We start from the raw sequence: 27892 nt of genomic DNA, 5'->3' as shown, positions 1-27892 counted from the left end.
CGTACGCTTGCCATCAATCTCAAATTAAATGCCTTTGTATATAAACACAGTGTGCAAGTAAATTGAGTGAGTGAGCAGTATACATCCATACATCACTCATCAATAGTGGTTATCATGATAAGTGATCTTGATAAACACTATTAATTAATTATTTTAGTTTGAGAAACTTCACCCACAGCGAGTCGCATATCAATTCGAATGTTTTTTGACGCTGAATCCGAATCCGTCAATAGCTTGGCGTTAATTGTAGAAGCTAACGGGGTTTATGGAACTTAACGGGAGCGTGAAGCGTGGGAATTTCAATAGTTAGCTATGCAGTTACTAATACGCGACGGGAATTTAAGTAATTAGCTATTCAACTACTCCCACAGGGGGGAATCAAATTGTACTGTGACCAGATTAATTAAAATGCAGTATGACTTGGGCAAACCCTCACTCTGATGTATGTATGTGGTATGACAAAGTCTCCACTGGGAATTATTTAAAGTATAGTATGACGGATTTTTCGCTTTGGGCACACCCCCCACTGGAACTCTAGAACCCGGCCTTGGCCGGGCTATACGCTATACATAAAGTGAGTTAGTTATGTTCTGTGCGGGTGGAGCTTAAACCTACGGCCTCCTAAAGTATCTTGCGCTGAGACTAGGGTTTCTCGTGATTTTAGCTCCATCCGCACAGCACATAACTAAATCACTTCAAGTATAGTACATACATAATATGTACATATTATGTACATATATACTACGCAATCCTATACCTACAGAAGTATATATATTATGATAGGTTATAAATAATCCTCATCGTTTCATTCATACAGGTGTATGTTTGTACGTATGTATAGTATAGATATGTACGTATTGTAATTGTATGCAATACATAACAAACATACAGTGAATTACAGTGGAATTACTTGTTTCACCTCATTTGCACAAATCTCACTATGCCTCTTTTCGGTGATATGGGTTTTCCATGTAAATATGTAACTCTGCCTTTATAAATACAGAACGCGTGAAAATATGTATGCAAATGAGGCGACTAACACAAATAATTTCACTGTACGCATATTGCTGGTAAAATACACTACCGGATTTTAGGCTGCTTTCAAAATTCCTACAGATATTTTGATCATCCAGTGAAAAAAAATTAACAGAAGACATCGAATTTTGTATACTTTTATAAAAATTGAACGAGAATAGGTACATATACACATGTTAAAAATAGTTCATATAATTTTCTGAAGTTATGAAATTATTATAATAAATTTGTAATGAACCGGAGGAAGAGGATTTTGTGTTCTAATTTCTTGCAAAAGAGTTACAACCTTTTGAGCATCAAGTTGCAACGGTGCGAGGTACATACATAAATGCTGCGAAATGTTAATTGTGGGTTGGAAAAGAAGCACACTAACTTTGCTCGTCACTTATGGACATAGGACATACAAATGTATGTATCTATTTATTCCAATGTAATTATCCATTGTGTACATCAAATCATCAAATTCATAAGATTAAGTTATTCAAAGAAAATTAAGAAAAATTAAGGAGATACCACCTCATAAATATCAGAAATAGTCGAAAAATACATATACCCATATTATTATTATTAAAAAAACAGTAGAAACCACAAGTTGAACACCAATTCAATTCAATTAATTAATCCGTCTCGTTGAAGAATTCAATCCCGAATTTTTTCAATTCCTCTGGAAGTGTGAAATGCTCTAGGGCCCGAACATGTCTCAGCGAACCGGCATAAAGTCGACAATTTTTCCGTAGTTCTTCCGTCCATTTCTCCAGAACTGCCTTTTCCTTCTTCATTTTCACGCAACACATCAAAATGGTCCCAGTTATTTGAGCATGATTATGGTTCGTTGGGACGTTGAGGTACACGGCGTAAATCTTTTCTAAGATGGGCAAAGCCACGGAATATCGACGCAGGTTCCCGAACAGGACGGTGGAGGCAATAGTATAAATCCCAGAATAGGTTATGGCTAAATTCAGGTCGGGCGTGGCGGCGCGGAGACGTTCCACTTGAGCGATTGTTCGCAAATCGCGGGCGAGCATGAGGGGATGATATTTATACACGTTCGTGTCGTTGTCATAAGCCATACTTTTGAGGAGCTTATCTTTATGTGCAATGTCAGCGGGATTTTCAGATCGGTCCAACTCGCAGAGTCGACATTTGCAAAGAAAACCTGCAATAATACAAAAATTGGTATCATTTTTCACGTATAGATAAATGCAACGTATTAATCACAGCATTAGAATGGTGATGTGTAAGTGTGTTTGGAAAATAGCGGAAACATGTTTTTAAAATTTACGAACAATATTTCGAAAACATTTAAGTAAAGATTGCTTGGCCAAATTATTATAATATGCAATTCGAATTATGCCGCTCATTTTTTGTACTAGAATTGTTTGCCAATTTTTCGCATGGGTTTGATTTCTGTTTTTATAGGGCAACAGGGTGAATAAAATCCCGGAAAATTAACATGCGGACCATAAAAAGGGTTTGTTCCCGCATTTTGCACTAAAAATCGAACCCACGAATTTTTGTCTAAAATCTCATCGAATATTGAGGCAATTCACGGAAAGCCTTTGTAACATTGTAAAATCCGTAAATTCTGTAAACTTAATAAATGGTAGAAATATTTATAAGGAAAGTTAGGTTACAATTTTGTTACCCTTTGAGGTTCTTTTTCACAAAACTTTCGGATTTTACAACTTACCAATGACTGACTGCATGAGCTCGTTGGCAAAATAAATCATTTTTTATAAACCGTTGTATGCACGATACTCACCATGAGTCTCCACATAATTTTTGCTTGACATCGGATTCAACGGGTCGGAATAGGACGTAAGAATTTCTTCTCCTTTCTTCACCTGTTTGAAAGTAGTGACCAAAGTGACGAGGGCGGAATCATGATGACAAAGCGTAACGTTTGCATCAACACAACTGTGATTTATTTTCGCCGAGGGGAGCCAAATGCCATCGGAGATACAACTTTCCTCGTCCTCGGCGTCACCGTAAGAAATGGTGATGTTATAGTCGCAAATCTTGGTGATTCGGGCAATGTCAACTTTCGACATTTCGAGGTCTTCATCATCCGTCAAGGGTTTCAGGTCAGGTCCAGCCCACAGTTTGTACAGGTCACGGCCAAGGGCGGGATCAAGCCAGATCTTGTTGGCCATCACACCGACGAGATGTTCGTGGGTGGACATGCTTAATAAAAATGCCTCCTTCTCCTCTGGCCGAAGATACAGCGCGGCGAAGGGTTTACAAACCAGGAGAATTGTTCCAGTTTCGAGATCTTCAGTGGCAAAAAGTCCTTCGCCGTCGCCAACGATGCTCTCCCCGAGTTCAACTGGTCCCCGGAATTCGGAGATGCGGTCTACCATCCCATCTGGCAAATCTGGCTGAGGCCGGTCAGTCCCACGTGGCCGTGGGTTTCGCAACGCACGGATAATATCTTTTCCTGGTGGTTTCAACAAGTCAGGAATCTGCGATCTGGATCAAAGAAGTAAAATTTCCAATCATTAAAATATAAATTGCAAATAATTTAGGATTTTAAATCAAACCTCAGCTTGAGAATATCTTTACTCTCCTCTTCAAGGGATGGGTATTCGGAGAGTTTTTTGTCCACAAATTCGCCACCTTCAACGTACCGTCCGAGTCCAACGAGAGCTTTGGCGTGACGATAGATCGCCTTGACATGAGCATTGTTGATCTCAAGAACTTTTCCAGTGCAGATTAAAGCTGGATTAAAACACTCCAATTTAATCAGAGCGGCCGCCTTGTTGGATAAGATGTCCATCAAAAGTATGTATGCGTCATCCTGCTCCATATCAGATAAGTATTCGAGGGCAAGGTTGTAGAATCGGATGGCATCCGTTGATCGATTTTCGACGAAAGCCCTGTTTCCCACATTCTTTAGTTTAGTAGCAATCTCGAAGTCACTCTGGGTAGAAAAGAATTCCCAGAACAGGGGAGAATTAAACAGAGCTCGAGATTCCACGGGCAGATCTGACTTCCAGCAGACATCTGGACAAAAAATGTATTATAAATTATTATCAGCTAACTAAATAAATCGCGTCCAAATATCACCTGGAAAGAGTTCTTCCATTCTCTTCGGACTGAGCAATTCGACATCGGCCGGATTATCAACAATCAGTCCAAAGCTGCCCGATTCGGGAGTGGGCTTCTTAAACACGGGATTCTTGACGATCATCACCGTCCCCAAGGGGAGGACCGTCTCAAAATTAGTTATCCCCATTTTCGCCTCCATCGAGTAATTGAAGAGGGCAAGTCGCATGGCTTTCTCTCCTTCGAGATCCTCCACACCAGCGTCCACCCCGACCAACTTGCTGGATAGGGTTATAGTTCGACACAGTAAAAACCTGCCGGCCAAGACCTTGATAAAAAACAAATCACAATTTTTTAATCAATTAATTCGGAATTTTGGATTAACTACCTTTATCTTAACACTCACCTGTCCCATATTCTCCACCAGTGCGTCCATATTAACACAATTTTCAATTATCATTTCCACCTCCATGGCCGCATCGTACACGGCATGGTCATCCGGATACTGCAAAACCATAAAGTCTCGCTCTTTGCTGCCGGATCCGTCTTGATCAAATTTTCTGGGATCGATAACTTCACGATGGATGCGATTCATGACAGAGATGACGTTTTCTCTCGACGTGTCGTGAAGGATGGACTCTTGTTCCGACGGAACCGCAACGGACGGCCCTGGCGGTTCGGCGCCCTTCGTCTTTTGACCTGGCTGAGGGGGCTTCATTTTTTTAGGACCCATGTCCAGTCTCCTGCTAGTTTTGACTTTTTTGCAGTGGGGGGTGTGCCCAAGAGGGGGGAATTAGTGAGTGGGAATTATTATTTTATTTTATACACCTCACAAAGAGACTTGTGTGTTGAGTTAGATGGAGAAGCAGCTGACTGATTGCGTGAGTTTAGAATTCCCTCGCGTGTCATTTCGCGTGTCATTTCGCACCCATCAAAAATCAGGAAAAGTGCATGAAAATGCACAAAAATGCACGAAAATCATTTTCTTGCAAATATTAATAGCTATACATATTCGATTAATTAAAAAGTCTTTGTGCTATTGTGTCATACTTTCCTCGTTATTTTACTATTTTAGTGGCATCCCCATTTTTTAGTATGAAAAATGAATGCAAGTTTTGAAAATGAACGAATTTGATGATGAACGCTGTATTTTATTACAAAACAAATCCGTGATTGAAATTTTCTTGGCAAGTAAATAGCAATCTTATGCTATTCGATATGTGTAACGAATTCCAAATCGATAAGGTAAGTTTTGGCGTAATCGATGACAACTATGATGGGTACATAAGGCTTATGTCATAAGCCTTGACAGAAAATGGTGTGGTAAGGCTCGAAACCAGTGGAAGTTTAGATAACTGAATCTGAACCCCATTTGATAGGGTAATAAAATATAAAATTTCTTGAAAATATGAAATTCCCTGCATGAATAGCATTTCATTTGTTTTCATTCATTTTCATCCAGTCTCATGCATTTTTATGCATGCATAAAACTAATTTCGTGCGTACAAAAAGAAACACTGCTCTTAGCTTCAAAATAGCTGGAGATAATAAAAGCCAGATAAGTGCAATGGATTCCTCAAGCAGTTTTGCATGGGAATTTAACATATCATATTCAAATTTAAAAATTATTTATTGCGTAAATAAGTATGTTCATCAAACTCATAACATTAAATGATCAAAAGAAAATTAACAATAATTATGCAATACATCAAGTCATAAATATCCGTACAAACAGTACTGTTAAAAAACAGTAAAAAAACATAAGTTGAGCATCAATTCAATTCAATAATCCATCTCATTGAAGAATTCAATCCCAAATTTTCTCAAGTCCTCTGGAAGTGTGGGATGATCCAATTTTCGAACATGCTCCAGCGTACCGGCATAAAGTCGACAATTTTTCCTTAGTTCCTCCGTCCATTTTTCCAGAAGTCCCTTTTCCTTGTTCATTTTCACGCAACACGCCAAAATGGTTGCAACAATCTTAGGATGGTTAATATTGGTTGGGAGGTTCTGGTACACGGCGTAAGTCTTTTCTAAGATGGACAAAGCCTCTGGATACCGACCCAGTAACTCGAATAGGAGGGAGGCAATTTTATAAATTCCAGCATACGCCATGGCGAAATTCAGGTCTGGCGTCTCGGCGCGGAGACGTTCCAGTTGACAGAGTATTGCCAAGTCGTTGGCGAGAAGGAGGGGATGAAATAAATACCTCTTCGTGTCCTTGTTATAGGCCAGACTTTCGAGAAGATTTTCTCTCTTTGCTAACACGACGGGACTTTCAGATCGGTCCAGTTCGCATAGTCGACAGTTACAAATAAAACCTGCAAAAATATACGAATTGATATCATTTGTCATCTAACGTATTATTGATAACATAGAGATGTAAGTAGATACAAGCGGAAGTATATTTTTAATATTTATGAAGAAACGTCAAAACATTAGAAAGATATATAGGTACAGATAATCTGTAACAGATTACTACAGAATACAGAAGTAAAGGGATTTTTTGTCTAAGTTATTTTAATAATTATAACTTTACTACTCAATTTTTGTATATTACATACAATTTTTCGTGTAAAATTTCATCAAATTATTGATGATCTCTAAAAAATAAAAGTATGATACTCACCATAAATCTCCATAAAATCTTCGCTTGGCAGCGGCACGTCGACATAACTCATAAGAATTTCTTCTCCTTTTTTCACCTGTTTAAAAGTTGTGATCGTCATAACAAGACTGGAATCATGATGCGCATAGATAACGTTGGCGTCAATGCAGCTGTGATTTATTTTCGACGCGGAGGGATAAACACCTTCGGAGATATAAGTTTCTTCCTTCTCCAGATCACCGTAAGAAAAGGCGACGTTATAGTCGCAAATCTTATTGATTCGAGCGATGTCAACTTTTGTTATTTTGGGATCCGCATTATCCAGCAAGGGTTTTAGGTCAGGCCCAGCCCACAGTTTGTAAAGGTCACGCCCAAGGTCGGGATCCAGCCAGATCTTGTTTGCTATCACCCCGATGTGATACGAGTGGGTGGTCGTGTTCAATAAAAATGCCTCCTTGTCCTCTGGCGGAACATATAGCGCGGAGAAAGGTTTGCCAACCAGGAGAATTGTTCCAGGTTCGAGATCTTCAGTGGCAAAGAGACCATCACCATCGCAAATTTTGCTTTTCCCGAGTTCAATTGGTCCCAGAAATTCGGAGATGCGGTCAGCCATTCCGACTGGCAAATCTGGCTGAGGCTGATCAGACCCAGTTATTAGTCGGGGGGTTCTCAACGTACGGATAATTTCTTTTCCTGGTGGTTTCAACAGATCAGGAACAACCGATCTGGATGAAAGCAAAATTTCCAATCATTGATTGAAATACATATTGAAAATAATTTTGGATTTTAAATCGCACCTCAATCTCAGAATATCTTTATTCTCTTCATCTCCGAGCTGCTTGAGCTTTTCGTCCAGAAATTTGTCGGCTTCAGAGTAGCGTCCAAGTCCGATGAGGGCTTTGGCGTGGCGGTAGATCGCCTTGACATGACCACTATTAATTCCTAGAACCTTTTCCGTGCAAATTAGGGCTGAATTAAAACATTCCAATTTAATCAGAGAGGCAGCCTTGTTGGACAAGATGTCCATTAAAAGTGCTGACGACGCTTGAGCCTCTTCCTCCTCCACAAGTATGTATTCAAAAGCAAGGTCGTAAAATCGGATCGCGTCGGTTGTCCTATTCTCGACGAAAGCCTTGTTTCCCACGTTCTTCAACTTGGTAGCAATCTGGAGATCACTCTGGGTAGAAAAGAATTCCCAGAAGAGGGGACATTTAAACAAGGCTCGAGATTCTACGGGCAGATCAGACTTCCAGTGGACATCTGGACAAAAGAATATTTATTAATCAACTACATATATAAATCTGAATAAATCATGTCCAAATTTTACCTGGAAAGAGTGCCTCCATTCTCTTCGGACTGAGTAATTCGACATCGGCTGGATTATCAACAATCAGCCCGAAGTTGGGTGATTCGGGAATTGGCTTCTTAAACACGGGGTTCTTCACGATCAGCATCATCCCCAAGGGGAGGACCGTCTCGAAATCCGACTTCCCCATTCTAGCATCAACCGAGTAATTGAAGAAGGCAAGTCGCATGGCTTTCTCTCCTTTGACATCCTCCACACCAGCGTCCACTCCGACCATCTTGCTCGACGGGGTTATCGTTCGACACAGTAAAAACTTCCCTTTCAAAACCTGTTAAAATCAAAACAACATATCAATTAAATTATGACATGCATTACTTTTGACTAATTGACCCCGCAATTCGTACCTGTCCCACGTTCTTCACCAAGGTGTCGATACTGACACAATTTTCCATTTTCAGTTCCACCTCCATGCTCTCGTCATACTCGGAGTGATTATTATCTGGATACTGCAAGACCATTAACTCTCGCTCTTTACGGCGAGATCGAGTTTCCTCAAATTTTTTGGGATCGATAACCTCACGATGGATGCGATTCATGACGGAGATAACGTTTCCCCTCGTCGTGTCGCGAAGGATGGAACCTTTTTCTGGGTGTCCGGCTACGGCGCCCTTTCTCTTTTGACCTGGCTGAGGGGGCTGCATTTTTTTAGGACCCATGTCCAGTCTCCAACTAGTTTTGATTCTTTTTGCAGTGGGGGGGTGTACCCAAGTGGGGAATATTTTTTGTCTTTTACACCTCAGTCAGAGTGAGATTCGTCAAGACGTTGCGGCTGACAGACTATGAATGAATTTAAAATTCCCTCATGTGCAGATTTTCTCCGGTTGTCTCGTTAAATATTTATGCAAAATTTGTATTTGAATATCTGCATAAATTATTTATAAAATTTTCTCTCACCATGATTTATAATAATCCCTGTATATTTGTAAATAACAAAATGATTTGCAAGGGCTAATGGCCATTTATGCAATAAAGACATACATACATATTATATATCTGCATAAATTATAAAAAATTATACTAAAAGAGATGTCCGACTAATTTAGTATATTTAAATTTGCGTGCATTTGTAACCCGATTTTTCTTCTGGATTTATCTTATGCAAATTGTATGCACAAATTTTCATAGGTTGGTTGTATAAATGTGGAAATTAATTACTTCATTTCCTTTTGACACTATCTGCCTCTGGCAGCGAAATCGACACAATTAAGTTACAGTAAATAAAGTAATGTTTTTATTCTCAGTTAAGTATTTAGTCATATCATATGATTATTATTTAGTTACATATTTATCATGCATGTATAATTCGTATGTTTTACATATAATGTAATTTAATTAGAACAGGTCATCGGCAATAGAGAATAGATAGAGATAGTAAATATATGCATTTAGGACTAGTTACAATCTATTTAGGGACAATTATGTATGTAAGACTAAATATAAATAATTTTTGACTTATTATAGACATTTTTGGAATTTTAGTTTTTAACAAGGATTTGAAACTATCGACTCCTCACGATTTTGAAATGGAAAGTCACAAGTAATTAACAAGGTATAGGAATACGCAAATGTGTGCCCGATTCGTAAATAGGGTCAATCGCCATTAACATGTTTTTCGAAATTTTGCAAAATTCCGAAAACAATTTCCTACCCCACTGAATATCAAGCGGCTTGACCATCCCTTCTCTTGCAACATTTCCCTTTCTCCAAGAATTTCGCACAAGGTGTAAAATGCCCGTCCTTTTTCCACTTCAAAATCCCCAAAATTATGAAACCTATCCCCAAAAGGAGGGCAAATCCTCCCAGAAATGAGGTCTGTTCTCTGATCCCGAGTTGCAGTCCAAATCTTGAAGTGATGACGAACGTGAAACTGGCATAAATTATTGACCCCATTAAACTATTGATTCCGAAAATGAATGCCTCACTCCGTTCAAGAATGGCTTCGGCAATCTTGGCTCTGCAAATGAATGACAGAATGAATACAATTAGAGGAAAATCGCAAACTGGGGGACAATTGAAGAGATAAATATGCAAATTTATAAAATTATGTGTAACATGGAAAAAGATGTATTTTAAATTAGAAATGTTTTTGTTTACTATAATCAATCCTTCCCCGACAAGTTTTAAGTTGAAGTTTAAAAAGTTTGTACTAAACTTTGTACGATTTGTAAAAAGTATACAGAATTTCAAAAATATTATGACTCAATTCACGCCGTCATCCGTGCATTTTGTAAAATAATTTTACCAACTTTAAAAAAAATAAAAGACGTCCTTGATCTTATCTCAGTACATTCACAGAAGTTTGCAAGCTATTTTCCGTTAGAAATATTTGTAAAGTTTGATAAAACTTTGTAAGTTTACAGAATTTAAGGATTTTACAATGTTACCAAGCCTTGCGTGAATTACGTCAATTTAAAAGGGGCTCCACTACTTAAAAATACAACCAATTAGACCAATCATAAGCTAAGAACATTCCACTTACTTTACCGCGACCACCAGGACATGAAAAACCCCCACAAATACGACCCACCCACCCCACGCGACATACAAATCCGCCGTCTTTGCCACCACGAGTAACCCCACCCCTTGCACAATGGACCCCCCACCCAGCACATAACCGTCCCACTTTCTCCACTCGAACATTCTGCCTAACCTCGTTCCCCAAACGATTAACGCCACCACGGCGCTAAATACTGCGCCCACCCCAAGCACCACACCCCCATCCCACTTGCCCCTCTTCCTTCCCCCCATCTCTCCCCACAGCACGGTCGGCAGATACGCTTCTGCCTGCCAGAAAACCCCGTACGATGACGCGTACCAGATGCACCACTTCAAAATCCGCATGTTTCCATAGGCGTGCACAAAATTTAGGCGGGACTGGGTCGGTGCTTCTTTCATCTTTTGAAAAAACCGCTTCTGCACAGCGGGACCGTTTGAGTTGCGGTATTTCAGGTACCAAGCGTCATTTGGCGTTTGGAGGTCGCCCGTGCGATTATAATCGTCGCCCTCGGAGGTCGTAAAGACTTGGTTTTTTCTACGCTGTGGCACCGTGGGGACGGTGTAGACGTGCATGTCGTTGTGCTCGTCGACCACGGCGTCGAATACTTTGGGGAGGATGAGACTGATTAATAGGGTGGCGATGGCGGCGCCTAGGTAGGAATAGGTTAATTGGGGAAGGGTGAGAATTTTGGCGGGAAGGAGGATTTGAGGAGCTAGGGAGGACAGGAATTGGCCGAGAAGGACGGCCGCATGGGTGGCCGCGGTGGCTCGGAGGTAGTCCGATTTGTCGATCTGGGTGTAAATGTAGGTGTAGTAGGCGAGTTCATAGGCTGCGGTGTGGGCGCCGTGTATCCATTGGTGGACCTGAAGTCAAAATTTTCAGGAAATATTAAAATTCATAGGGAAACATTAATAAAGAGCGTACTATTAATAGCGTCAGTTTCGTGTATCTCGCATATCTCGGCAATTGAGGATATATAGCCACATACATAAGTTGCGAAGTTTGCGAAATTTCGCAAAACTTTTGTCGAAAAATCATACAATTTTACCTGGCAATAAATTTTTGTACAGATTTGGGAAATCTGCGAAATCATATTTGGCGAATTCCCCGATAGTTTTTTAAGTCTCATAAGTTTGCTAAATGAGTTGCGATGCGAATTATCTAAGACGTTATTGTGACTTGTGAGTACACTCAAAGAAAAGTTTTATTCCTTGAGTTTCTCGTCTGTGCAGGACGCACATAATCGTAAAAAATAATTATGTCACTCCAGCCGACTTTTTAAGTTGTCTGGGTCGCATCGTTAATTTTTTTTACTGCCGGCCAACTTACCCTGGTCAATGTGACGCTGTCGTAAAACCAGATGAGGACGACCCACGCGGATACGCTGCATATTGACCCCACCACAATTATGGGTTTGTAATTCAAGGCGTCCGTGATCATGAGAAGGATGGTGAAGGAGAGCATGAGCGATGGAATTATGGCAGGGATAACTTCGTAGATCATCTAGAAAATGAGAAATGTGTAAGTTACATAATATGTACATATTACCCATATGTACCTAAATATTTATGTACATACATATGCACTTGTGCAAAAAGTTAATGCCAAACTAAAATGAGACATTTGGTTCAGAAATTTGTAAAGTTGCAACTACACAGGAACATGCATAAGCTGCATAAATATGTAGTTTAAAAGTTTGCAAGGAAAATTTACAGATTTCTTGTTTTGTTTTCAATGTAAATTTAAATATCTTTGCAGTGTTTCGTTTCTTGCGGGTTTTTCTCATTCTTTGCACTGCAAAGCAAGAAACGCAAGAAATGCAAGGTGCAAGAAATGCAAGAAAGTGCAAGAAACACAGCGCCATCTAGTGACGCGCCTACAGAACTATGGCGGCGGGAAGGAGTTTCTTGCACTTTGCATTTCTTGCGGGTAGAAATAGCTGCAAGAAACCAATTTCTTGCGGTTATTTCTTGCAGGTGGTTACATGCACCCGAAACACTGTATCTTTGCATATTTATATGAAACAATTTTCCACATATATAATTATATGAAATTAATAGATAATACTTCACATTTGTTATCTTACATTGTGCAAAAACTTCAAACATATGTACATATGTATTTTTCTTCGGTATATGATATTACCTGGTCAAACGTGAAATTTTTATTCTCGACGACATAGTCGACCAGAGATAACGTTGAGGGTCCATGAAATCCTTTGAGTACACCCAAACAACAGAGCAGAAAGAGAGTTCCTTTCCAATTCTTGTGTCTTGGCGGCATTTTAAATTCGTTACGAACAACAAATAGTCTAGTCTAAAATTCGATTTGTGTCAATCCGGAATCAATCTAGGATTGATTTCCGGGATACATGAAGCTAATTCCACACCACGTGCAATTGTGCGCGTTAATTGCCCACAAAATAAAGTTAGCGTATTATTTGATTAATTTTTTTTAGTAATTTTTGCGACAAAGTGTCAGATTTTGCGATATTGTATATTTTATATTTTGACAATTATAGAAACTCAGTCTGCTTGAGAATTAAATTCACAGCCGGTAACGAAATTTAATATTTGACACAAATGATGATCACTTTGTTCGCAGTATAGTATTCCTTTATCCATTGTTTATCTCTGCACATAACTTAACACAATGTCCGTTGCTAGTTATGCACATATGCAAATACGCATTTTGACACAAATTTTATTTTCTCCACACTACATACTTGACCGATAACTACGGACAAAAAAGTCGTGTTGCTGTCTGCAAAGTCGCACTTGAACTAGTGATTTTCTTAAAGCAGACACGCCAATAAAATCTCCCATGAATTTTAGCCTTTATGCAGTTTTAACGCTTCTTTGACACAGATTTTTATGTTCCATTAACACAGCAAGAACACACACCACTTTCCGTGCCGACTAATTGCTAACTGATTTTATTCTGCGATTTACAACCAACCCGACAAGGCCAATTCTTTTTCTTTCCTCTCGACTGGACTTGACCGAATCGGACTTTGCAAATTAATTCTTTCCTGGCTACAAATGTACATTTGCTTTCATGGCTCACTTTGCTTTCACCTTTCACCTCCTGGTGATTTATATACGTAAATAAGAACATGTTCGTCTGCAGTTCTATGCAGTCGTACAGATTTTTATGCAGGATAAGCTGCTTTATGGGAACAGTTGGTCCGTCCATGTGTCCGTCCTGTGGAAGGGTTCACATTTTGAAGATTCATTCTCAGATGTCTACATGCAAAGTAATTCTTGAGGTCTAGGACTGTCAGTCAATGCCAAAAACAATGAGGGTATTCGCCAAGAGGTTGCATTGTTAGAAAAAAAGAATTGCAAATTTGGTTAAGCAAATGAATTGCTAAATCAGTTGGGGAAAATTTGCGAAAATGCGAACTCGTAATGAACACCCACAATTTTTAATAGCAACTACCACCGTAGAACGCCCCCCTAGTTTCGCCACTACCGCCACTTTGTTATATCCGGTCACCATAATTTTTGTCCGTATCATAACTGGGAAACCACAATCTGATCCGAGATCTATAAAATCTGACCGTGATCGATAGTCCACTCTGGTGCAAGGTTAAGGCCTGCAGTGCACTCAGAATCGGAATCAAAAGGTTGTCCATATTTTATTTCTCTTTTCCACCTTGTTATGACACACGGGAAGATTAATTTGTTATTGTGGTCAAACCTGTGGTTTCACTACGGAGAGAGGGAGGGGTGGCTACATTGTAATGCGGGTCTCCAGTTATTATTACATATGTATGTATGTATGTTTCATATATTTAGATTATTACTATGTGTTTGTATTTACGTATGTATGTATACAACTTGAAACAGGGTTCCGAAAAGAATTGCAATAATTTTCATTAAAATTGTTAGCTTTTTTGGGCACAGAGCTAGTAAATTTGTGAAAATGTGCTTGCAATTTATTTTTTACTGGTAATCAGATCATACGACATTAAACCAATATAGATTTGTAACTGCAGTGTGATAAATTAAAATTTTGTGGAGTACAATAATGCATACATAAGCATTGTCACCGTTCATTACCAAAATGTTGACAATTTTGTTCTCATAATGGTTAAAATAGATTTATATATGTATGCAAACGGATAATATTGTCCTAAAAATGCATACATTTAATGTGGATAACATATTGACAATTTGTAATTTTAGAAATGTGTAACACTCTGAAAATTTGCATAAATCATGAAATCTCCCATTTAAACCACCTCCCCTAAAAAACAACCCTAACCTCGCACGTAAGCAAAGTTAAGGCAAAGCATTCTTTGATTTTTTTCCACCTGTCCCGATTTCTCAGGTGAGATTACGATCCCCGGAGAGTGATGAACAAGCTTGCTGCCCCGTATTCATAAATATATCGCGACCACACGCGAATTTCCACTTGTCCAACTTCGCACTTCTAAGCTACCCGGGTAGTACACTTGTACGGGTATTATGCACAAACATGATTCTTTACGCTTTTGTCACGATACTTTCTTTTTTCTCGGAGCAAAGGTCAGGTTCCTGCATCACATCCGCCACTTACGTATCCTCAAAAGAAATTTGTCACATATTTATTTACGGAACATTCGTAAATTGTGCAATATTAATGAAATACTCGCAATTTTTTAAGATGCAATTTTTAAAATTCCCCATTTTTAAATAGGTTTCCCGATTTGTAAAATTCCCATATTTGTATTAAAAAATGCAATATAATTCACAAAATTTCTGAATGTCCCTTTGACAAAGAGGTATACGCATGAAATTGTACATTCGTACCACTTGAAATTTCCGATTTTATCTGGGTCACAATAATTATCGAGCAGGCGAAATGGCAAATTATATTTAGCACTGCCTCCGGTCAATAAAGCTTCAGATGTGGTTGACACGCACGGAATTTTAATGAGTGAGTCACACAATCAAAAGTTTTCATGTTAAGTATGTCGAATTTAATAAATACGTAACTTTATATAACCGATTTTAAACAATTTACATATATAATTATGATGTCTAATCAGTCATTTTGTGTAACTGTGGTCAATTGTATAACGTCAAACTTTGTGAAGACGTAAATTTCTATGAAATACATAACTTCTTGATGAAGACTTGTACATAAATTTTTCTTTCAAGCTGAAGAAAATTAAAAAATATGTAAAACTCTTTCTTGAAAAATTAAAACAAAATACTTATTATTAAAAATTTACGAACTTTTCTCCGTCCTTGCAACACAACAACATGACGATGCGAAATAAAAAATGAAGAGTGCAATATGCAATATGCAATTTAGAAATTATATACATTTCGTAAATAACTTCGTGTGGCTTAATAAAATCTGAAATTTTATCGAAAATGAATAAATTGTTGAAATTTTGCATGGAAAATCATGCCCCAAACGCCATGAAATATTGGGGCTGTGCATAATGTATATGGGTAATTTGATTCAATCTGAAACAACGTCTTATCTCAAGTTGAGATTCTCAACGCGTCGTCTTGTAATGATCGATAACCAAACATTAGATAATCAAATAAAACGAAGTTCTTTATGCACGGCCCCCTTCCTCTCAACCGATCCACCACTAATGAATCAGCTGCTTTTCCCTGTTCCGTAATACGGAATCCGTATTATTTCTCTGTTTACTTAAAAATTTGCAATATTTCGCAAATATTCTTCTTTTGAATTCTACTTGTACTAATTAAATTACTCTGAATGTCGTGCCATCAAGCTTTACAGGGCTATGGGAGTGTCAAGGAGGAGGAATTATGTCAAAAAATATTCGCATTGGACCCGGTAAGATTGCATTTTATTTCTATTTACATACTTAACTTTCACTTAATTTCCAGATCCTTCGCTCAATTTTTGCGCAAATGTCGCTTAAAGACGTGAAAACGTGCCGCTTTGTAAATTTGCAATGGGCTAAAAATGCCTGGTCCGTGATCCGAACAAAATCTTTCGTCCGAATCGACTCTATCGCCAAATTGGAGACATTTCTTAAGTTTACTGTTCCTCAAAGGTTGCTTATCCATTAATTTAAAATATTTATCACTAGATAAACAATAATTATTTATTACAGGGTAAAAACGCCTTCAAAATTTTTCGGGTTTTCATTCCATCTCTGCATTTGGAACGATTTTATAGCCCTGCAACTTCAACACGCATCCGCTCTCCGGTTATACTTGCAAGCTTCCACTGGGGTGCAAATAACCGACACAATTCCCCCCATTTCGAAACAATTGGTGGAACTGCACCTTCAAAAATTCACAATTAAAGCCACCCTCCCTCTTACCCACACTTATCCCCACCTCACCGCCGTATCAGTCAGTAACAACGGGGGCGAGGATGTCCCACCCACATTTTGGATCCACCTCCTCCAAAACGCACCGAAGCTGAAAGATCTCAAAATTTCGGAAATTTCCTATGGGGATGAGCTCTGGAAAGCTCTCCAGACCCCGGAAGGACTCAAAATGTTGGGAAAATTGACCTCCCTCCACCTCAATGTGACCTCCCTCCCTCTCACACGCTTACTTTCGTCCAGCATGACCCGAATATTGACCAAGGTCACGGTCCCCGTCACCTATCCCGACCTTTCCGAAATCCTCGCCCTTCTCGCTGATCAGTTGACAGAACTGCATTTCATCACGGGATCAGAATCCGTCCTCTCTCCGGTCCCCTTCCCCCCACTCATGCCGCATGTGAAACTTCTCAATGCGGGCAATTCCCAACTTTCCTTCCCCACCGTGACGATGACCAGGTTTCCGCAACTCACCGAAATCCGGGCGACTTATTGGGACTGGGTCTACGCGCTGGAACAGACGCCAAATTCTTACTATTATTGGTGGGTGGACAACCCGCATGAAACCGTGGTCACGGCAGAGATCAGATTCCCGTCGAGGAGAGAGTTTCAAATTTATAGAAATTATACCGTTTTGGAAAACTATGGGGAATTCTGTGTCAGAATTTTGCAAAAGTTTCCAAACTTGGGGAGGATACGAATGTCCAATTTGGAGAGTAGGAGGGGGTACACGGTGTCCATGATGGCGACAGAGTTTGCCGAACGGCTGAGAGAATTAAGGGTCTTGGGGTATCAAGGGGATGGTGAAGGGGACGATGTCAAAGGGTTATTTCCACATAGGATTTGTTCAGGTGTGAAAATTGTATTGAAATTTCAAAATTATTGCCAAAGTTTCTGTCATAATTTATTCCAGAGATTGAAATATGGGATGCAAATCCGGGCGATTGGACGGAACGGTGGTGCTGGGAGAAAACAGAGATGCTAAATTTTCGCCGGGTTTTTACACCTGGTGACGTCTTTGCAAATTTGAAGGTGCTAAAATTGATCTGGGTGAGTCTGGGGGAGTTCATTTGATTTAATTCACAGCGTAATTAGATTTATCTATATTTAATTAATTGCTGCAGATTGGGGAATTAAACTTGACCCAACTCGTCGCCCAAACACCGGTGCTGGAGGAGCTGGAAGTCGTTGGAGATCGCTGTATCGACCGTTTCGACAGGTGGGACATGTTGCGGGGGAGGAGACATCTCAAGTACTACCAGCACAGGTGCAAATGCCCACAAGAAGATGACTGGTTTATGACGGATGGAAATAGTCACGCCATTTTTACAGAGCTTTTTAGTAAGAGTTGATTAATATCAAAGTTAACGGCTCGACTAAATAAGTTGTTAAAATTTAAGAAAGTGTAATGTTCAAATTCACGTTTAAAATTGTGGGCGTACTCACGCGACAATCTTTGCATAGGTCGCAAATTTTGCATATGACAAATAATATAATAAACAAAAAATATGTCTTGTAAAATTTTGCGAAATATCAAATTTGCTAAATTTTGCAAAAGTTTTTGTTAAAAACCCATGAAATTTTTGTTCGTAAATTTATCTAACAAATTGATATGTTGTTTGTTCAAAAGATGAGTTAACTACGATGCGGAATAAGACGCTGACGTGAGTACGCCCATTGTAAACTTGGAATTTTTGCAAAAAAAATCACTGTGATTGTACGACTTACTAATTAAAATAATGATAGTTACATATTGATATTACAGATTTATTTAACATAATTTACAGATTAATTATATCTATAATTTATTCATCTTTCTTAACTCCCTATGAACAAATATTTAAAATGAGAACACAAAATTTATAAGTTTCGCTAACACCCTGGCTTTCAAGGTAACCGAGCCAGCAATAATTCTTCCTACCCGTTTCTTTATTCTTTTTCGTACACTGTTAGCAAAGTCAAGAGTGGCTCCGATCTTAGTAAATGTTCGACTCTGTTAAGTAAAACACAAATCTTAAATAAATATAATTTCAAAAAATTCAAAATTAAAATTTCCACACAAAAAAAATCAACCTTTTTTCTCCATCTTCTCGGTCGACGAGATCTGGGGGGTGGTTTCCTCCTCCTTCTTCCCGCGTGTGGGTGGACGTGAGCACGTGGCGGCTCTGGGTGCGCCTTCTTCGTGGGAACTTCTACCTCAAAGTGAAATCTGGGCGTGCCAAATTTTAACTTTTTTACACGTTTCTCCAACTGTGACACACTTCGTGGTGGGCCTGGCTCAAAGAATGCGGGTTCGTGGTCAATAAGGTCACCGTGATCTTCTTCTTGTGGGGGTAGCGTTTCATGAAAATGATCCACAACTTCGTACGATTGAGGAGCTGGGGTTTTCGGTTCTTTATAATATTTCCGACTCTTTTTAAGAACGATGGATTTCGGAAATTTTGTCTGAATATATTCGGGTTCTGATTTGAGTAACTTGATTGGGCGTCGAGAGTTTATTTTTGATTCTTGAGATACCATTTCTTGAAGAGAAAATTTTACCAGGATGGAAATTAATATTATTATGACCACTTTTACGTGCAAAGCAGTTCGAGTAAGGGTCATGTCACTTTAAAATCATTTCAAAATTTCTAAATACTAATTAAAAATATCACTTAAAATGAGACCCCATGGGGTCAGCTAAACTGGCACTGCAGACTAAATATTTTTCTAACTAAAAGCTGCACACATAATTAAACTAGATTTAGTTACGTTTCCATTTAAAACTTCAATCTATTTAGGTTGAGATAAAACTAAAAGTGGTGCGTGAGATCATGTTTTGTGTGGTTGACTGATTTTCAGTGAGAGTGAAACTCATCATTAAATTGCGAACTTGAACTTGAACTCTTGCAGTTGTCTGTTGTTGATCTTTATTTCAGGTGCATTTTCATGTTGCAAAGTGCACGCTTCAGTTCCGAAATTAAAGATGAAGTTCTCTATATGGTTTATCTCTTATTTACATGCTTTGTTCTGTCTGTTACACCCATTATGTATGGCGAAGTGTTTGTGGTTTGAGCATGTTTATTTATTATGGTTAGGAAGGTAATATTGTCTGTAAAGGCATCTCTGGTAGATAAATACACACGGTCAAGTTTAAAATTTGAGGTTTGGTGCATCGCCAATAATGAAAAAATGAGGAGAAAATTGGACAAAAATACTGCTTGATACACCGCAACCATTATTTATTGTGTCCAGGAAAACCTTTGTTTGCCATTTGCGTTTGAAACGTGGGGCCAATCAGGAGTAGATAAAAATCAAAATATTGGATATTCGAGAATATTGGATGTCGATTTCTTCAGCCATACCATCACCGAGCATGACAAGGAAAGCTATTTTTCCTGCCAATATAAACAAAATTAGTATTTAAGTTGCAACCTCGATACAAATTTATTTGCGTACATATTTATGTATCACCTTTAAGTCCTTCATTTCTTCTTCGGTCAGTCCAGTCTTTTTCGACTTGATGGTAATGTCCCTCGACCCACCGGTCGAATTGCATGTTGCAGTGACATGCAAGATCCCCTCCGCGTCACAAGACATCGTGACATCGATAGATTCTTTGCCCGCAGGAGCTGGAGGAATTCCACTCAGCACAAATTTTCCGAGTAAATTATTATTCGCCGCGCCTTTATCCTCCCCCTCATAAATGGAAATCTTGACGACCGTCTGTTGGTTTTCCGATGTGACATAAACCTCCGTTTTATTACAGGGGACCTTTGTGTTGCGCTTTATGATGGTTGAAAATCTGCCCCCTACTACCTCGATTCCTAAGGAGAAGGGTGCCACGTCGGACAACTAGAAGGCGAATGGGTTAACTGATGGTGTAAAGAGGAATATATTTATTCAGATATCGACATTACGATTACCTGAATTTGACCTAGTTCCTTCACATTCGCAGCACTTTTCATCGCTGCTAAAATAGCAGCTCCCTGTGCCTAAAGTTGCATATTTAACAATCAGATGAAATTCATATCGCTTACATAAATTCAACCAAATAAAAGTGCCAAAAGTATTACAAACACAGTGTATTTAATTTAGACATGCACTTACCACTACTTCATCTGGATTTATCGCCAAGTTAAAACTTTTCCCTTTGAGATATTCCTTCAGAATTTCCTGAACTCTTGGAATCCTTGTGGATCCTCCAACAAGAACAACGTCACTTATCGCTTCTATCTCCATCTTGGCATCTTCTAATGCTTTCCCAACAATTGTTAATGTCTTTTGAAACAAGGGCTCATTCAATTCGTTAAACTTCTCCCTTGTAATTTCCACTTGCAAGTGATAATCCTGATAAATTCGATCAACAACAATTTTTACTTTTTCTGACACCGAAAGGTTAATCTTTGCTTTTTCACATCGTGCTCGGATTCGTCCAAGTCGTGAATTTCTCTCATATTCAATCCCATCCTTATCAAGCTGAATATTGTGCTCTGCTTGAAACTCTTGGATGCAATAGGTGAGCATGTTCGTATCGAAATCCTCACCTCCCAAGTGGTTATTTCCTCCAACCGCTCGAACATTTATATCGCCTCCTTTCACCGTCAACACCGATACATCAAAAGTACCACCACCCAGGTCATACACCAAAATATTTCTCTCCTTGTCGTCCGTGTAATTCAAACTGTATGCAATTGCTGCGGACGTGGGTTCATTTAAGATTCCCATCACCTTAAGACCCGCAAGATTCCCAGCGTTTTTCGTCGCTAATTTCTGCGCATCATTGAAATAAGCGGGCACCGTGATAACAGCATTTTCGACCTTGCGACCCAAATATTTTTCAGCGTCGTCTTTCAATTTCTGCAAAATCTTTGCACTGATCTCTTCTGGGTGATAAGTTTGGTCAAAAACTTCAATTTTTGGACGATTCTTTCCCCCACCGTCACAAACCACTTTGAACGGCCACGTCTTAATATCTTTTTGTGTGATGGCATCCGTAAATTTGCGTCCAATCAATCGTTTGATGTCAAAGATTGAGGCGTCGGGATAAATGGGTGCTTGGTCTTTTGCAGATTCTCCGACTACGAATTGCTTCAGATTTTCAAAAAGGACATAACTTGGAGTGACATTCTTATGAGTGCTGTGATCTGGTATCATAATGATTTTCCCTTTGTCGTAGATTGCTGCGCAAGAGTACGTCGTCCCCAGGTCGATTCCTATCGAGGGTTCTGCAATTTCCGATGCTCGGAGGGTGTTATCTTGATCATATTTTCGATATAGGTCGTGAAGCATGTCGTGAAACCGCTGCTGAATTTTGGGAGTTTGTCGAACACTGTTTTCGAATATGTCCTTCACCAGGGTGGAGACTTTGATATGGATTTTATGAAGCTCGGCCATAGGTAAAAATTTTCCAGGACGGGAGGAAATACTTTTATCCATTTCATCTATATAGGTATCTCTAGCTTTGTGAAGATGGAAATCCGCCTCGGCATGTGGGACTTCAGTTTGCTTCCAAGTATCAATTACATTCATACAAGCATCCGTCATTTGAGATTCACATAAAGCAGCGACACTTGCATCGTCATCAATATAAAATTCGTTGGTCACAGAATCGACGCATAATTTGATGTACTTCACGGTCGTTTTCTTCAAAGTCATGTCATCCACTTTATTTATTGTGTTGAGCTCGGCTTCAAATTTTTTGGAAAGTTGGACCACTCGATCTTTAATGGTATTTCGCAAGGATTCATTTTTGGCGATGTTTTTACTCTTGAATAATTTAAAAGCCTCGTTAATTTTTTGTCGAATCAGGTCATCATAAACTTTTGCATTTGAGTTTAGAGGAATTTTTGCGGTTTGTTGAAATTGTTTCAATACGTCGGAAAATACACGGTCGTGTAGGGTTTGCAATTTTGTATCCGACACACAATAATATCGGTCCAACTCAGATTGTATCAGTGTCTTGTACCTCTCCAAGGTATCGTTAATTGCGTGTCTAATTTTCTTGTCGTTTTGGAGATTCGTTTCAAGGAAATCATCGACAAATTTTCTATGTAAATCTTGGAGTTCGGATTGCAGAGCAACTTTCTCTTGCCGGAACCTTTGCATATCTCCAATCTCTGCAAAACTGTGTTCAAATTCGTCTAAAACTTTGGATAATACGATTTCGTGTATTTTCCTCACCTCCTCCTCATTTTGAGCATCGATTTGTCTTTCTTTAATTTTTTTCTGGTATTTAATTTTAGCAGTTTTGCGCAGCTCGAAAATTTGGGCGTCAATATTTTTGAGAAGATAGGAAGTATCCTTGCGAATTTTGGAAAAAACTTGTTCAATTTTCTCCTCAAGTTCTTTCTGCACTTGTTCGCGATCAAAATTTTCCTTCAGGCGAAGGACATAGCCAAGTTGTCGTACACTCGTGGATTTACTTCGTTCATGGAATCTGACCAGCTCTGCATCCGTAATATTTTTTGAGGTCCTAATTAAATTATTCATGTCCGACTCATACATTTCTACATGATCTGAAATTAGTTGTGACATTTTTACTTGATCTTGTTTGGCTTTCAAGTCCAATTTTTCCTTAAAGTTTGCAAAACTGTTGTTCATATCCTGCTTTAATTTTGCCAAGATTGAATCAGCAATGTATTTTGGCAAATTTGCAAACGTCTGCATTATAATTCTTCTTATTTCTTGTTCCAAATTTTTATGAGTGCTTTCTAGCTCAGTTTGCTGGACGGGTGGGACAATTCTGGATATCAGTGCATCCATTTTTACATCATACATGGCAAGGAAAGTTTTAGATTTTTCTAACGCTGTCAATTCAGCCTGTTCTAAGTTGCAATTGTTTCTGGCTTGCGCAACTTGATACGAATTTTGAACCTCTCGGATGATTTGGGTTTTTACAGTTGGACGATTTTCAGCAGTGATCCACTCCGACACGGAGACCTTGCTCAAAATTTTGCCAAGAATTTCTTCATGCTTATTTACAAAATCCTCATTTGACAATGGTGCATCAGCCGGGGAATGGACTAAACTCTTAATTTCTCTATCGTAAACTTCTACCGCATTTTGCACGAATTGTTCCCTATGTTTTTGCATATCAGCGATAAGATTGTCATAAAAGTGTGTGGTTTCTTCTCGCATATTGTTTTCGAACTCGTTCCCCTCCTCTGGGGAGCAAATAATATGAATTTGGTTCAATTTGTGGCATGCTTCCAAAACTCTGAACTGGTGCTCCATCTTGAGGTCAGTTTCCGAAGCGGTGCCAGACTCCGCCAGTGCGGTCATTGCTGTCGTGTAAGCGTTGAACGATTCTTTGTACAAATTTGTTGCAACTGATGACGCTCCATCTCGAGCTGAGCAGAATTTTTCTGCATATTGTCCTAGAATCTGATTGACTGCAGAGTTAAATTGATGATGAAAGTGGCCACGGATTATTTGTGACTCGTTTTCGAGTGGTCCCATGAATTTGGGAAGGACCATGGATTCGCACGTCTTGTGAGTTTGCCTCAGTTTTTCATGTGTGCCATTTTTTAGATCGCTTCCTAAAGCAAGGTTCATAAGACTGTAGTATTGCTGGGTACAATTGTGGAGCAATATTTGACAGATGCGTTCAATTTCCTTAAATCTAGTGGAATTTTGGTCTCTAATTGCTGTGTTTTCTATGTCCACTAACTCTTTGATTTTGGATTCAGCCTCCTTCTGAAATGCGTCATCCATTCTTTCAAAATCTTGACGAATTTTAAGTAGAACGTTTTTCTTTTCAAATTCTATTATGTCTTCCAACTCTTGTTCGAGAAGAGTTTGTTGTGTTTTCTCTGCCAAAATTGCCTTATATTGTGCTAAAGTGTCGCAGTACAGTTTGAACTCATGGCTCGGAATGTATTCAGATGATTTTAGAACTGTTTCCAATTTTTCCTTCGCCTGTTCGCAGCAGTTTGTAATTGCTGAACCCAACCTGGCTTCCTCCATGGCTTGATACAGTGATTTTGGTGGTGGCATCGTTTTCCCGTTGAAAACCTCAATGTATTTTTCAAAGTAACTTAGCAGGCTGGTTCCGTCAATGATATTTTTGCCAATTTTGATTGGTTTTAGATCATCAAAAGTAATCAGATTGTCCACAAAGATGCGCAGATTTTCACGAAATGCTTCACTAAGAGTACTCAAAGCTCCGGAAAAGTTATTTTCCTTTGCGGCCTCGCCCGGGTTGGGCATGAGAAAGCAAGAAATTTCTTCAAAACATTTGGTCAGCGTTTGTCTCACCTTGGTAACTTCCGGTGGCATATTGGGTTCCACGGATAGTTTCTTTTCGAGAAAGTCGGAACCACCGAGCGGTCCGTATGCGTGAGTGTTTGGAAAATTCCAGTCCCTACAATAGATAATTTTCTTGTAATTTTACTATTTTTCAATGTTCTATAATTTTACAGTCGTTTTAGATGTTACTCGAAAACTATGGATTAGTGTTACGTTTTAGACAAATTTGCATATATTAAATATTTATAATACCGTATGAGAAAGATGAGCTTTTGAAAAGCACTCGTAGCAGTGGAATCCTCTTCTAGTGAAAGCATTCCAAATTCGACAAAATTATGAAATATTTTCAACGTATCTTCCTGGATGTTGGTGAATAAGTTGTAGATAAGGCAGGAAGAGGTGATAAGGCTGAGACCGACAATCATCGCCCAGTCCCTTTCCGTCGTGTAGGCGTCAAAAACTCCTTGAGTGTCCATCAGCATGACAGCAATTTTTGTACGATCCGATTTCGTGACGAAGAATGGCTTCGACCATAACCACAAACCAACAGTGTCACGTTCAGTGCCATTTTTGAAGTGAAATCCGCTCAGGCTATTCAACCGGTCGAGATCCTTCCAGTATTCGGTTTGTCCTCGAGATAAGCATTCAAGCGCGTTTAGAACGACTGTGAGGAGGAATGATTTACCTTGACGGGATGCACCGGCGATGGAGATGAGGCAGATGGGAGTGTTTCCTACCTGTCGTAGGATGTGCTCCAGATTTTGTTTGTGCAAGACTAGTCGGGATGGTTGATTGGGAAGGAGTTTGAAATTAACGATTTGAACTGGCTCCCCCACGTGGATAGGTGACGCCATGATTTTTGCATCGCAGGGTGCAAGTTTAGGAGACACATCTACGTACGTAAATAACGATTATTTAATGGTTTTAGCGGAATCACCACGTGGGAATGCTCGGTTACATCATCACGTTAGTCACCGAATTTTTTTAGAGTGTACATATTTATATATGCGTGTCTGATACCTTTACATAATTATCAAAAATTGTGTTGTTTTAGTTGTTTTTAATTTTCTATAAGCTCACCTGTATCTGAATCAGTATCTTTCTTGCCAATTTTGAAGTTTTGGCCGATCAGCATTTTCAAGCCTTCTTCAGTTAGTGTCCCTTCTTTCATTAACGTCTTTAATCTCTTCAAGACGGCTGCGTTCCTATCCCAGTGGTCAGTTATTTCATGCAAGAGGTGTCCCAATTCTGGTAAAAATTTCAGTACCTGTCCTTCGTCGAATGGTTTGATTTGAACCATTACATCAAAATCTGTCCTGCATTTTTCATCGTCAGTGATTACAATTAGTTTAAAATAAAACTCCTTCTGAAAGTCTTGACACAGTGTGAGGTATTTTAGTCCCAGTTCGTGCGTAAAACTGAACCCGTCTACAATTACGAAATCCGGTTGAGCTTTTAGGAAATCTGTCACTAAGTCATACGGTTGTCTTTCTTTCATATCAATTCCCAAATTCAAACATGTTTCTTCCAAAGAATTCAAGAAATTGGTAAAGTCCAGCCAAACAATGATATCCTTAGGACCAATTAGTGTACTATCGTGAAAGGCAATTTTTAGCAATCGTTTAACAAAATACGTTTTCCCGACCCCAATTTCGCCATAGACTAGAAGACTTTGATTATCATAAAATATTTCGGAAGCTGCAGCAATTTCTTTCAGACGCGAAATGTGTCCTGGTTCTGGAAGAAAATGGGGAAAGCATAAAGTAACTGCTGGATAAAATTAATTGCTAAATCTCACCGTCGTTGTCCAATAATTCAGATCGGCCGATGGATATCTTTGTCAAAATTGCGTCTAAAAATTAAATAATAATAAACCGTTTAAACCGAATGCAGCAAAGGGGTGAAACCAAATGTGAAATGGGGTATCGCATTTTAAATCGCCTAAATATCTAAAACGGCAAAAGTTTAAATTTTCACATTTTGGACCTTGTTACCTACAACAACGCCCATCTTAGAACTTAGTTTCTTTCGAAAAATAGAAACACGTTTGTAAATATCAAATCGGTACAAGCGTTTTTGTGGATACGGACAGACAATGCATTCTCATAAACTAAATTTTTTTCCCTTTATCTATGTAATTACCAACTCATAATAATTTTTAAGCACGTATTTTTAATTACTTTTCGCCTTGGACATCCCATTCCTGTCCAGTAAGGTTAGAAGGTCTGTTACTGTTGGGTTTCCCCCATTTATAAGGATCCAGTAGTGGATTATTTTTTGGGTTCGCAGTTTTACATCTTTGTGTTTTTGGAATAGTAAAGAAAATTTTGCATCAATGTCGAATACTTTGGACAAACGGGTACCGTCGTCATCGGTATTATACTCCTGTGATAAAAGAGTATCAATTTTTTCTTGTAATCTATTTGCCTTTATTTATGTATTACCTCGGATAATTCGTCTGCTATGATTGGGACCAATTTTCGGAAACAGTTTTTCAACTTGAAACTCTCCATTTCCAAAGATTGTAGATTCTTGAAGACTTATTGAAGAATTATCTATATTTTTTCCTCAATTCAAATCAATATATTGATGTAATTAATTCACTGGAATTATGTTATGGCTTATTCACGTATAGTGCGATTTTGCAAAGAGCGAAATACGTATGTTACACACATATGTACGATCTGATCATACACACGTCGTCACAAGGTAATGAAGCATAAAACTTATCTACGACAAAGAGAGGCGATGATAACGAACTGACGATAAGCAGGAAATTGTCCAGTAAATCAACAGTGCTAGTCA

The 27892-nt window shown here is 38.9% G+C and overlaps 6 protein-coding genes across 6 annotated transcripts; 1 reads left to right on the top strand and 5 right to left on the bottom strand.

The window, feature by feature from the left end:
• Positions 1 to 1408: 1408 nt before the first annotated feature.
• On the bottom strand, positions 1409 to 4961 carry LOC110856199. Its single transcript, XM_022104668.2, has 5 exons — positions 4487 to 4961; positions 4102 to 4408; positions 3576 to 4038; positions 2798 to 3504; positions 1409 to 2191 (listed from the first exon to the last, which is right to left on the bottom strand). The coding sequence occupies exons 1-5, from the start codon at positions 4811 to 4813 to the stop codon at positions 1653 to 1655; spliced, it is 2343 nt and encodes a 780-aa protein (XP_021960360.2). The 5' UTR covers positions 4814 to 4961; the 3' UTR covers positions 1409 to 1652.
• A 730-nt stretch (positions 4962 to 5691) lies between these two features.
• LOC110843626 lies at positions 5692 to 8814 on the bottom strand. Its single transcript, XM_022089652.2, has 5 exons — positions 8399 to 8814; positions 8016 to 8322; positions 7486 to 7948; positions 6710 to 7413; positions 5692 to 6401 (listed from the first exon to the last, which is right to left on the bottom strand). Exons 1-5 carry the CDS (start codon positions 8708 to 8710, stop codon positions 5863 to 5865), a joined length of 2325 nt encoding a protein of 774 aa, XP_021945344.2. The 5' UTR covers positions 8711 to 8814; the 3' UTR covers positions 5692 to 5862.
• Positions 8815 to 9276: 462 nt separating this feature from the next.
• On the bottom strand, positions 9277 to 13563 carry LOC110843529 (folate transporter 1). Its single transcript, XM_022089530.2, has 4 exons — positions 12697 to 13563; positions 11881 to 12054; positions 10534 to 11414; positions 9277 to 10008 (listed from the first exon to the last, which is right to left on the bottom strand). The coding sequence occupies exons 1-4, from the start codon at positions 12832 to 12834 to the stop codon at positions 9714 to 9716; spliced, it is 1488 nt and encodes a 495-aa protein (XP_021945222.1). The 5' UTR covers positions 12835 to 13563; the 3' UTR covers positions 9277 to 9713.
• A 2587-nt stretch (positions 13564 to 16150) lies between these two features.
• On the top strand, positions 16151 to 18909 carry LOC110857042. The gene is made up of 5 exons (XM_022105658.2): positions 16151 to 16356; positions 16410 to 16579; positions 16640 to 17709; positions 17772 to 17908; positions 17983 to 18909. Exons 1-5 carry the CDS (start codon positions 16276 to 16278, stop codon positions 18208 to 18210), a joined length of 1686 nt encoding a protein of 561 aa, XP_021961350.1. The 5' UTR covers positions 16151 to 16275; the 3' UTR covers positions 18211 to 18909.
• Positions 18647 to 19910, bottom strand: LOC110857052. The gene is made up of 2 exons (XM_022105669.2): positions 18932 to 19910; positions 18647 to 18851 (listed from the first exon to the last, which is right to left on the bottom strand). The coding sequence occupies exons 1-2, from the start codon at positions 19460 to 19462 to the stop codon at positions 18699 to 18701; spliced, it is 684 nt and encodes a 227-aa protein (XP_021961361.1). The 5' UTR covers positions 19463 to 19910; the 3' UTR covers positions 18647 to 18698.
• Positions 19911 to 20056: 146 nt separating this feature from the next.
• On the bottom strand, positions 20057 to 27791 carry LOC118436052. Its single transcript, XM_035853072.1, has 9 exons — positions 27532 to 27791; positions 27268 to 27472; positions 26886 to 26939; positions 26168 to 26824; positions 25340 to 25979; positions 20948 to 25202; positions 20764 to 20832; positions 20312 to 20692; positions 20057 to 20235 (listed from the first exon to the last, which is right to left on the bottom strand). Exons 1-9 carry the CDS (start codon positions 27598 to 27600, stop codon positions 20227 to 20229), a joined length of 6339 nt encoding a protein of 2112 aa, XP_035708965.1. The 5' UTR covers positions 27601 to 27791; the 3' UTR covers positions 20057 to 20226.
• Positions 27792 to 27892: the final 101 nt, after the last annotated feature.

Source organism: Folsomia candida, unplaced genomic scaffold, assembly GCF_002217175.1.
Source record: "Folsomia candida strain VU population unplaced genomic scaffold, ASM221717v1 Fcan01_Sc001, whole genome shotgun sequence".
Taxonomy (NCBI): Eukaryota; Metazoa; Arthropoda; class Collembola; order Entomobryomorpha; family Isotomidae; genus Folsomia; species Folsomia candida.
The sequence above is the reverse complement of the archived record's forward strand: the minus strand, read 5'-3'. Positions and strand labels throughout refer to the sequence as shown.

What these genes read in the sequence shown, in the direction of transcription:
- LOC110856199 (XM_022104668.2), bottom strand. Translation starts at nt 4,813, where the DNA reads ATGGGTCCTAAAAAAATGAAGCCCCCTCAGCCAGGTCAAAAGACGAAG. An exon ending in AAAGATATTCTCAAGCTGAG is followed by an intron (nt 3,505 to 3,575) that starts GTTTGATTTAAA and finishes TCTTTGATCCAG; the next exon opens with ATCGCAGATTCCTGACTTGT. An exon ending in AAATTATGTGGAGACTCATG is followed by an intron (nt 2,192 to 2,797) that starts GTGAGTATCGTG and finishes GTATTATTGCAG; the next exon opens with GTTTTCTTTGCAAATGTCGA.
- LOC110843626 (XM_022089652.2), bottom strand. Translation starts at nt 8,710, where the DNA reads ATGGGTCCTAAAAAAATGCAGCCCCCTCAGCCAGGTCAAAAGAGAAAG. An exon ending in TGGTGAAGAACGTGGGACAG is followed by an intron (nt 8,323 to 8,398) that starts GTACGAATTGCG and finishes TGATTTTAACAG; the next exon opens with GTTTTGAAAGGGAAGTTTTT. An exon ending in AGATTTTATGGAGATTTATG is followed by an intron (nt 6,402 to 6,709) that starts GTGAGTATCATA and finishes ATATTTTTGCAG; the next exon opens with GTTTTATTTGTAACTGTCGA.
- LOC110843529 (XM_022089530.2), bottom strand. Translation starts at nt 12,834, where the DNA reads ATGCCGCCAAGACACAAGAATTGGAAAGGAACTCTCTTTCTGCTCTGT. An exon ending in ACAGCGTCACATTGACCAGG is followed by an intron (nt 11,415 to 11,880) that starts GTAAGTTGGCCG and finishes TTTTGACTTCAG; the next exon opens with GTCCACCAATGGATACACGG. An exon ending in GTCCTGGTGGTCGCGGTAAA is followed by an intron (nt 10,009 to 10,533) that starts GTAAGTGGAATG and finishes ATTCATTTGCAG; the next exon opens with AGCCAAGATTGCCGAAGCCA.
- LOC110857042 (XM_022105658.2), top strand. Translation starts at nt 16,276, where the DNA reads ATGTCGTGCCATCAAGCTTTACAGGGCTATGGGAGTGTCAAGGAGGAG. An exon ending in AAATATTCGCATTGGACCCG is followed by an intron (nt 16,357 to 16,409) that starts GTAAGATTGCAT and finishes CTTAATTTCCAG; the next exon opens with ATCCTTCGCTCAATTTTTGC. An exon ending in TCCACATAGGATTTGTTCAG is followed by an intron (nt 17,710 to 17,771) that starts GTGTGAAAATTG and finishes AATTTATTCCAG; the next exon opens with AGATTGAAATATGGGATGCA.
- LOC110857052 (XM_022105669.2), bottom strand. Translation starts at nt 19,462, where the DNA reads ATGACCCTTACTCGAACTGCTTTGCACGTAAAAGTGGTCATAATAATA. An exon ending in CGAGAAGATGGAGAAAAAAG is followed by an intron (nt 18,852 to 18,931) that starts GTTGATTTTTTT and finishes TTTACTTAACAG; the next exon opens with AGTCGAACATTTACTAAGAT.
- LOC118436052 (XM_035853072.1), bottom strand. Translation starts at nt 27,600, where the DNA reads ATGGAGAGTTTCAAGTTGAAAAACTGTTTCCGAAAATTGGTCCCAATC. An exon ending in TGAATTATTGGACAACGACG is followed by an intron (nt 26,825 to 26,885) that starts GTGAGATTTAGC and finishes ATTTTCTTCCAG; the next exon opens with AACCAGGACACATTTCGCGT. An exon ending in AAGCTCATCTTTCTCATACG is followed by an intron (nt 25,203 to 25,339) that starts GTATTATAAATA and finishes TATCTATTGTAG; the next exon opens with GGACTGGAATTTTCCAAACA.